At 38.7% G+C, this 10275-nt stretch overlaps 1 protein-coding gene across 2 annotated transcripts in view; it reads right to left on the bottom strand.

Moving 5' to 3' along the window:
* Window positions 1–1143: 1143 nt before the first annotated feature.
* The window catches only part of STOX2 (storkhead box 2), a 149430-nt gene continuing 140298 nt past the window's right edge, over window positions 1144–10275 (bottom strand). For both annotated transcript variants that reach the window (XM_086747369.1, XM_086747370.1), the window contains exon 4: window positions 1144–6910. In XM_086747369.1, the coding sequence (XP_086603495.1) occupies window positions 6715–6910 (196 nt within the window). In that variant the 3' untranslated portion in view covers window positions 1144–6714. The remainder of the gene's footprint in view (window positions 6911–10275) is intronic.

Genomic DNA, 10275 nt, shown 5'->3' with positions numbered 1-10275 from the left:
AAGCCCTCAAAGCACAGACATGCTGGGCAGAAAAGCACATAGTCAAAAAAAAAGGAGTGGCAGTCAAAAGAAGGAAGAAAACAGAAGGGACTTTAAAGGCAGGGGTGTATTTACGCTCCTAAACTTTTTTTAAAATCACAAACTTGCAACAGCATGGCTTGAAGACAAGTGCTGACAGCAGCTGACCACCTTTTCTTCTCTGAGGTCTTTCTAAAGAGCGAGGAGAGCGAACAAGTAATGGAAAATTGAGGAAAAGACTCTATAAGATTAGGATGACATTTTGAGAGGGGAGGGTGAGAAAAGGGGCAGAGGGCAACTTGTGTCAAGTAATAGGTGGAAAAAAAAAACAACCTGGAGAAAAAATGCCAAACAGGAGCAGAAGAGGAGGGGACTTTCAGCAATGGAAAAACAAAAAGGTAAAATGGAAGGACATTATAAAAAAAATAAGTTGGGAGGAAAAAACAGACCCTAAAGAAACAGTTAAGAGGTTGATGGAGGGAAAGTCTGGAGAGAACTCTGACAAATGTTATCTTGCAGAAGTAAGATACCTGTAGATACAGAGGGATGGAAATCTGCTGTTTTGACTCCATGCTCTCAGCAGCAAAGCTCAGTGCAACAGCAAGAGAACAGTTCTTCAGCCCAGCAGTGGCCCTAGACATTTTGTTATAAGTCATTCTTCACCAAAAAGATGTCACTTTTCCGCAACATGAAAAAAAATCCACGCTAGAGCCCTTTCTCTTGGGTATGTGCACCACGTCCTCCTTTGCTTCATGAGGACGAAGAGAAGAGAAAAAGGGGAACTCAACACCTCTTTCATTTCCTGGAGCCTAGGTGCATCTCAGCTGGGCCCCTGTGCATTTGGTGGGGATCACAATCCCCTTGCATCCATCGCCTCCATGTCCAATCCAAACCGGGATGTTTCAAAGTCAGTGACTTCTCTCCCTCTCACTCTTACTAGCATGGCTCACAGACCTTTTAGGAAGCACACATGAACACAGAAAGTGGCAATGGCCCTTGGTTTTTTGAGATGTCTGGTTTGTTGTGCAAGGTTTCCTAAGTCAGGGAGGGAAAGAGCACATTAAATGGAAATATAAGTGCTTTCTCTAAAAACCATCGATGGGTGCAAAGAATCCACTTAAAACATATAACCAAATGTTATTTAATATCTTAAAAAGTAACACAATCCAAAATGGATATTTCACACAACACTACATAAACAACATGAACACAATATTACCATATGGAGGGACTTTCAAATATAGACTTACAAAAATCCCTGTCCTTTTTTTTTTTTTTCCTTTAAATTATTATACTAAGCATGACAAGTAATCATCATTTACAATATGGTACACTGACACAATAAAAACCATGTTACAAATGTGCTGTTATAAATCAGTAACGTTAGGGAAGACATTTCATGAACTGTAATTATTTCATATGAAATACTATACAATATAAACAGAACATCCATCTTGGATGACCTTTACAGCAACCAGAGACCAAGTAATTTTTAAATTTTTTTTTTTTCAGTGCAAACACATTTATACAAGGCAGTCTTGGCTGCAAAACTCCCTTCTAACATACAGTAAGTCCCACTTGCATTTATTAACTCATTTAAATCTAATGTAACAGCCACATTCAGTCACTCACAGAAAATTACCTGCAGAATTATGATCCCTTTAAATTTAAGTCTCCTCCACATACAAAAGTAACATCTGTGCCAATTACTCCAAGGGCCCTTTCATACCTCTGGGTGGGTATCCTTTGGGTGGCTCTAACCGCTACACAACACAAGGGCAGCATACCACACGGGAAAAACCGCCCTTCCATGGTGTGGAACGCGTGGTGACGGCTGTCGCAGCATGCCAGCTGGGTGGCTCTGCCTTTGTTTCACCAGGGATTCAACCCAGGCTGCCCGTCCAGAGCCGGGTGCGTGCCGGTGGCCCTCTGCTCCTTCTCTGCATTTACTCTCTCGGGTTGGGGGGGAGGAACACGGAAACCCTCAGCTCAGAACTGAGCTTCAATGGAGTTAACGACCCATTCCTATCTCCATCAGATCCAGGGGAGATCGGGGGAGTGACGCCAGATTTACACCCATATAACTGGAACCAACGTTTAGAGCGCTGCTATGAAAGAAGCGTGATAGTCCCGTTCTCTTCTAGCACCAGCTTGGCTTTCAGTGGGTCCGCTGCATGCTTCTCATGCAGTAACGATGCACTTTACTTATGCTGGGGGGGGGAACACTTTAGATATATACCTTTTTCTTTTTAAAGAATTTCGTAAAAAATAGAACATTTCTCTCTAATACTGTACAGTTTTCTTCAGAAGAGCAAAGAGAATTGTAAACTGTGGGCGTGACACCAGATTAGGAGTGCTATTTGCTTTCTCAGCACAACAATTTGAACCATCATGTTGGGAAAAGCTCTGCGAAATGTATTTGAAAAACAAATTTTTAATTAAAATGTTTCTAAAACCACCGCTGGCAGTACTCACATGACTGAAAACTGATTGGTTTTGGCACTGCTAATTCAAGAGCCTCTGCAGGACTGCAAAGTAGCTTCTCTCTTAGTTAAACAAACTGAATGTATCAGAAGAGTAACTTCAGAGTAGAAACGTGGAACACTTTGGTTGAACTTATTCCAGTAACTTTTAAGAAAACAACGGGTTAATAAATTAGCCTGCAGACTCTTAGCCTTTGCTTTTTCCAACGTGCCTGGAAATAAAAGTAGGGCCAGTGAACTCCGCCCAGCTCACAGGCTCGCGAGGCCTAGCTGGTACCATGACAAGTGCTTCGAGGCTCTTGTGCGGAAAGGCGTGATTGAAGTGTAAAGTATTATCCACGTTTATGACGGCCTCTGAGTACTGGTTTGCTTATTATCTTTTCTGAAAACGTCTACTGCTGGCAAGCACTTAGGCCATGGTTTCCATTAAAATGTTTGTTTTCCAATACATTTTACTTTTTAGAGTTGAGTGAATATTTTTTCGCGTGTAACGGACATTTTACAGTGGTGCAAGGAGTCAAATGGTTAATGATTTCTTGTAATTTTTAACTTAAAATGGCAAAATTAGCTCAACTGATGATTGTATATTAATTTGCATCAGGATAATGGTACTAGGTTTGCTGAAAGAGGTGTTCGAAAATCGGGATTTGTATATAAATGTGATCTGCTTAGGTTCAACTGCCACTTTCTTCCTTTGGTTTTTGGAAAACTCTTCCTTTCTTCCCTCTTGAAAGGTGGCTTGTTGCAGTTGGCTACTTTTCAAAAGCCAGCTTCATTTTTCTTGGAAACCCGCCCACGTTCTTTGAACAATAGGCACATACCTCGAGTAGGGACCCTAATACTGCTCCCAGCAAAGTCAATTAAAGGCTGTTGGTAATTTCTATAGGAGCAAGTGTTTCAGATGCACACAATCTAGAGAACAGAGTGCGTATCATTAAAGGAAGAGCTGGTTTAACACCCTTGCCAGTTCAGAGAAACTATGACCTGAAACATTGACAAAGACGGAGGCAGAATAGGGCTCAAAAGTATTTGAAGGCTGCCGAGAAAATACCCAGTGTGTCTTCTGTTAAACCCCAAACTGCCAATCATATTTCACAGACTGTAGATGTTCCTAATTTGCTAAATTACAAATACATTTTCAAGTTCTATCAGGCAGAGATTTTAGCAGTAACCAGGGAGAAGATGGAAGGTTTCAGCCTCCCTTTCACTTTTACCCCAATTATGCAGCCTTGTCAAAGTCTTTGACTCATCTAAAAGCCAGAATTTTAATATCGTAGAAGGAAATTGTGGCAATGGAAACGTGATGACTTCATACGCAAGCACTGACACACAAGAGAACGCCACAACCTAATGCTTCAAAGTTTTTAACCTTGCTTTGTACAATACACTTTTCATGTTGCTGCATTTCATCAAATTCATGGAGGTAGTTATATGTGTAAAAAAAATTACCATAAAAGTAACATGTTGTATTATAATAATACATATTAAGTGTGCAAAATGCCGACAGATTTGTGTTGACCCTTTACAGTTGAACACAACACAGATTCAACCTAATCTAACTCTGTAAACCTTTAAATTGATACATTAGAAGAAGAATGATAGATAAGCAACCATGTAATACAAGGCTATGATTTCATCAAAGGATTAGGGTGACATAAAGCACTCAAGCTCCACTCTCGTGGTTTTGTTACCAGAACCTCAAGATGGAATTTCCTTATATTCCATTGTCGATTTTAAAAGGAGGAAAGAAAAAGAAAAAAAAAAAAAAAGAACTCAAGATTAGAACGTTTCTATTTGAAACTTCTGCTTACATTCCATATTCTAAGAGTCACATTAATATTGGTACAATGCCATGTCAACATTAATATGACATTTATCTTGTCTGCTGGTCTCCGGGAACTTGAGGAAATAACACACTATACAGTTTATAGGTATGTACTCTCGTATTTTGTTGGAATTATGTCTTCTGTACAACCAGCTGCCTGCATAAATTCCTATTAGTTTATGACAAACAAATATTTCCCCCAAAGGTGAAATGCATTTTTGCTGTTCACATTTTAATACTGCCGTTAGTACTTCAGATCATCACTGTAAATTTTTTTATCGTTTTGACATTTTTATTTACTGAATCGATACATACTACTGATGTCAGAGCTCGTCTCAGAAACAAAATCACAGTCAGCCACTGCATAGTATACGACAATTCCCCACAAAAACTCTGACTCCACAGTTCGCATGGAATAAGTACGGCTGGAGTTACATATTGAGTAGTAAGATGCGTCATGCAAAGCATTATACGGTAATTAGAGCACATCTTGGAAGGTATGGTAAGGCAGAAGGCTAAAGGCCAAGTGACTTTGATAACCAACCAAAAGCACAATAATTTCCTTTATGTGCACTGAAAGGTCTTATTGCTCCTATGAAATGGAAATTATACACTGAAACCAAGGAAAACAGACCTGTCCCTTGACTGGGTGTTCTTGACAGAACTGGAAACTGATTGTGTCCAGAGTCAGAAAGCCGTTTTGTAAGTAAATGAACTATATCCAACTGCGTAACATACGGCTGAATCTTCAGGAAAAACTTCTGATGACAATAGAGAACATGAGTGAAGCTCAAATGACTTTGTGTACAGAGTAATATGTGTCACCAGAGCCTGATAAAAATACGGGGTTTTAATATGTACAGTTGGGTTTCATACCTGTGTACTAGAAGAGCTAGACAATGTAAACGTCCCTTTTCTACGCAACAATTTGGGCTGTTGAACATTTCGGTATCCTTGTTATTCTCTCTGTTCTGATAAAAAATAGAGTTAAATTTGAAGTCAGTTTGTTGCACTACCAGGTTGCATGAGTAACAGAGCAGAACGTGACCCTACACCTAAAAATTACTCTTGGAGTTTAACTATCCTTAGAAGTTACTCTGCAGTAATTAGTACAGTACTAATTACTCTGGAGTACCAGTTTAGGGGAAAGCAATTAGAATATACCATACCTATGGAATTTGGATTTCTACTGCCAACCATGTGGACACATTTAATTTCCAGAAACTAGATATGTCCTTAAAATGCTAAATTGTAAATAACATCCACTGAATAAAAAGGCCAGAAGTTTATAATTCTCTAGATTTTTTTCTCTGATAATCACTACAATGTATGCTATTTTTAATAGCCTAATTTAGGCACTCTATTTAATAAGCTACATAAAATAGATTTATGTCCTTCCACTAGAAAGAAATCGATTCTTCAGGCCATACTTGTCATTTATATCATAAAGAATATTTTTGTTCCAAGAAATTAGTTATCCTGATTCCTATATTAATGGCAAGCTGCAATACCAGAAGTGACACAAGAATTAGATTATATTTTTTAAATACTTGATTTATACTGAAGACATTTGTTATATTTTGTGTCACTCCACATTGTGGCTCCATGACAGTTATAACTTTCCCTTCCCTCCCCGTTCCCCCCTCTACGCAAAGGCCCACCTCCTCACTTGTGACTATGGAAGGTCAACTTGCAAGTCTCAGTAAGTAAACATCTCTCATACTTTTTGAAACACAAAAGGAGAAGCCATCTCCCTTTCCCCTCTCCACTTAAAAAAACCCAAACCAAAACAAAACCCAAACCTCTCTTCCCTCACTTAAACGGTATTTGCAAAATTGTGTCGCAAAAACGCACAGTGAAAATGACTGATTAGTATTAATAATTCACAGATAGAGTTGAGGTCATCACTTGTCATGTTTGGCATTGTTTTTCCTCATGGTGATCCTGGCTGGTTACTTTCAGCAGTGGCTCAGTTTTTGAAGTAAAAAACGATCAACTCTGCAGCAGAGTTTAGCCTCTGACCGGGGGCATCACACATCTGTGGCATTTTTTAAAAATGAAGTTGGCAACTGCGTGGACATTGAAAATGCAGATTACACTTACAGTGTCTAGACTTTCATATATGTGCTCAGTTACAATTAAGTGAAGCAAAAAGTGTACATATTATCCCTACTGCTATTCTTTTGCTACAGAGCCGCAAATGTGAAAAGCAATACCTTGAAATAAAGATTTGTTTGCCCCTAGTCTACATAGCAGCACAGTTTAAGTAAATACTAAAACTGTGGTTGAGATGCTTTTTGTGTTTTTCCCCAAAGATGTAAACATCAGTCCCAGTGTCGTAAACTTTGCTGTATAGGATGAGACAGAAGATCTGAGGCAGGATGACTATCAGACACTAGTGACAGAAGCTTGCAGGCAGTTAGCAGGTTTCTGAAGTTTCTCAGCTTCACTTGTCGGTGGGTCTGCAGAGGCTCGGAAGTTGAAGGTTGGGCCCGCGACACCATGTGCAGGGCTCAGTGCGGGGTTCTGACGTCTGTTGCTTTCAACAATACTTGAAGTGTTGGATGCCAGGCTCTCACGAGTACTAGAACGGAAAAGAAATACATATACACACTCATATGTGACATGCCTATATATCTATCGACCAGACAGGAAAGGAGAATGGAGTATTTTATAATAGGCTTCCTGTGTTTGTTTGTAATGTCACATCTTGCTTTAATGGTACACATATGTTCCTCCAAAACAGGCTCCAGAGGTACTCAGCAGTCATCATACTGTAACACAGGCACAGCAAGCACTAAGCAGAGCTGTAGCTGTCACACAAACTGTAAACTGAACCAGTACCAAGCATCTGAATTTTTCACCCAAGGAAATAGCTTCCATCTTGTGCGTGGAACATACTAATTTTCTTGCCTGACTGGTGCATTTTTGCACAAAGTAACTTCATCAAATCTGCTCTGTGACTATACAGAGCTAGGAGAGGAGTCATGTAACACAGTTTCCTCTGTTGCCTCCTCTTCTACCTATGTCTTTGTAGAAAAAATATTAACTAAAAATGCTACTTTACATTAAACCCGCAACGCTTCTAAACACACCACTTTAATTTTGCTTTGCAGCTGAGACAGTTGCAACTTACAAGACGCTGAGAAATCTTAACTGCCTGGTCTGTGATCATGCCCTGAACAACAACTCGTGCTGCTATTTCATTCATAAAATGGACAATGTCCCTTTAGTTCTTACATATTGTTTATCCACAGGAGTGACAGGACACTGAGCACTTTTAAAGACTAATTCTTTTAATGATACATCTATTTATGAATGTAGAGGAGCCTGTATTTTAGTCTAAAGCTTTGAAAAAACTCAGCCAAGATATGCTAAGGCTAGTTTTACTACTACTGCTCTTTTTGTTCTATTTCCACTCTTAATAATTTTTTATCTCAAAAAAATGTGTTCCTGTGCAAAGAAATATTTGGTTTTCAAATAGCCATGTGGTCTCCGGTTATATATCCTTCACCTATATCCTTACTTTGCAAAATGACATCACCACTTGCTACGGAGATGTTTACAGAGTACATTTAGAGGACTGAATGGGTTTTGTGAAATAAGCACTAGAAACAAAGATTCTAATTACAAAGTTTCATAGTCAGTTTAAAGCCAACCTAAATTTACGTGCTGCTGAAAGGGACAGCTCTTGCCTGCCTTGTGTGGACCTGAGCCTACAACATGTTCCTGCTGCTTCCCTGATGATGAGCCTTGCAGCCAGCCAGATCAGGGACTGCTCTCAGTTAAATACTAGGCCTAAGGAAAAAAAAAATATAGTGCTAGTATCAGGGGAAAAGTAGGAATGCACAGCTTTGGATGTGATAGGGGAGAAATGTGTCAGTGCGTGGCAGCGGGGAAGGAAGAAACACCTTGTTTAGTGGTGGGGCAGATTTAAATCATCTTAAACTGACCGAATCTAGAAACTCAATGATGCTTTTAAGGAAACTCCTGTAGATCTTTCAAATTGATCAAAACGGTTCTGATCATTTTCTGCCAATTCTCGCCCTATTGTCAGTAGTTTCAAACAGCTACGATGGGTGACGCACATAGTAAGCGATCTCTGGAAGCTGCAATGACGTATGGTGCACTTCTATTGCTGATTTTTTATTCCTCTCCCTTTGCTTTTTAATGAAAATAGATGCAACCTTTGTTTTTCAGAGATCATTCAGTATTGTATCATTCTTTATGGGACCACCAATTCCAGATCTACAAACATTTTCAATTTTGGTATTACAAACTGACCATTACAACACGTACACTCAAAGACTGCAGTAAGAATTTTGCATGCAGACTAATGCTAAAATTATCTCTTTCTTTAGGCGACAAACGAGCAGCGGTATCATACAAGTTCTAAAAATAAAGGAGAAAAAATAATATTTCCAGCTAACATTTACTATATACAACTTGCATAAAAGCACTAAACAAAATACTGTGAGGCTGTTTCCCAAATACTGATGTGTTCACGAATTTTGCACATAAAGTACTTTTGAAGTCAAATGACCATTGCAAATCTCTTTAACTACATCCTGGTTTTTTTTTAAAAATACCCTTTTTTTTTTTTCAATTTGTCACACTTCAAAAATATACTTTTTCTTTCGCAGTACAGAATTGGTAATTTTAATTCCCCAAGCAACCTTTCACACTTCAGTTTAAATGAAAAGATACTACCACACCTCAGGAAGTCGGGAGTTACACCATCAGTGGAGGCTAGAAGGGTACACCTGAGGAATATCACCACATGCACATCCTGTTCTTACACTTTTCCCTAAGCATCTGCTAAGGGACACTGTTAGATCTAGGTGAATCTTATCAGACGGATGCTGGATGGCTTTTTTTTTATTTCCTGGAAAAGGGCTGTGGAGTAGATTTTTTGTTATAAGGCAGAAGAGTAATAACAGCATTATAAATATAGCCAAAGGGCTGAATTCACCCTCTGCTCAATTTGTTTTTATAGACTGAGGAGTGACAAAAACTCAGAAAAATAATCCAATTTAAGCATCTTCAAGCAAAACTCATGAAAAAGCATTTGAAATATCCAGACTATATGCTGATCTTACAAAACAAATACACAAAAAGCCCCTACAGAATGTTGCTTTTTGTTGCCTTTTCAAATTTTTTTCCCCTAAAGCTTACTTTATGTGGCCTTGCAAAAAAAAAGACATTTGTTAATAAGTAAATAGTAAAATAAAAAAAAAGCGAGATGTGTGGAACACAATCATTATTAAAAGCTGCTTATCTGTTTCCCTTTTGATATAAACAAAGTGGTACAGCAGCACTAAATCCAGTATGCCCGCCATGTTATCTTCCCTTGCTAGCTAAGTTTAACATCAACAAAAATTTTAGCTTTTGTGTAAACAATTAGGGAAGGAAATGTATGCCTTTGCATTAACCAGAAACATAAGCCTGATATTCAGGTAGCATACAGCTAATAAAATAGTAGTCTACGAACTTATTTTTATCCAGTTGACATCCTATTCTGGAGGTGAAACGCACTCTGCGGAGTGAGACAGCCTGGGCAAGAAGCAAACTCCGCTGTATTCTCCCTCACAAAAACTGACTGCAAGCATAGCACTTCAAGTAAAAGAAGAGATTAAATTTAAAAAAGAACAGTGCAAATAGCCTCATACGACAGCTGTATGTGAAAAAGATGCCAAGCATCTGCAGAACTATCAACAGGAACAAATTCAAAACCTTAACTTTCTTTTTTTAAGCTGGACTCAGTGTAAGTGAGTCCAGCTTAATAATTTACTCAAATTACTTTTCAAATTTTTTACTCAGAAAAATTGTATGGATGTTAAAAGCCTGCTCTAGTTCAATGATCACTGCATGCTGCAGCAGGCCCAATAATTGCTGCCTTGTCATTAACATCAAGTGGGAGTAGCCATCAAATCCAAAGGAATTTATTCC

The sequence above is a fragment of the Chlamydotis macqueenii genome, chromosome 4 (assembly GCF_036417535.1).
Source record: "Chlamydotis macqueenii isolate bChlMac1 chromosome 4, bChlMac1.mat, whole genome shotgun sequence".
NCBI lineage: Eukaryota > Metazoa > Chordata > Aves > Otidiformes > Otididae > Chlamydotis > Chlamydotis macqueenii.
This window is presented reverse-complemented; position numbering and strand designations above follow the sequence as displayed.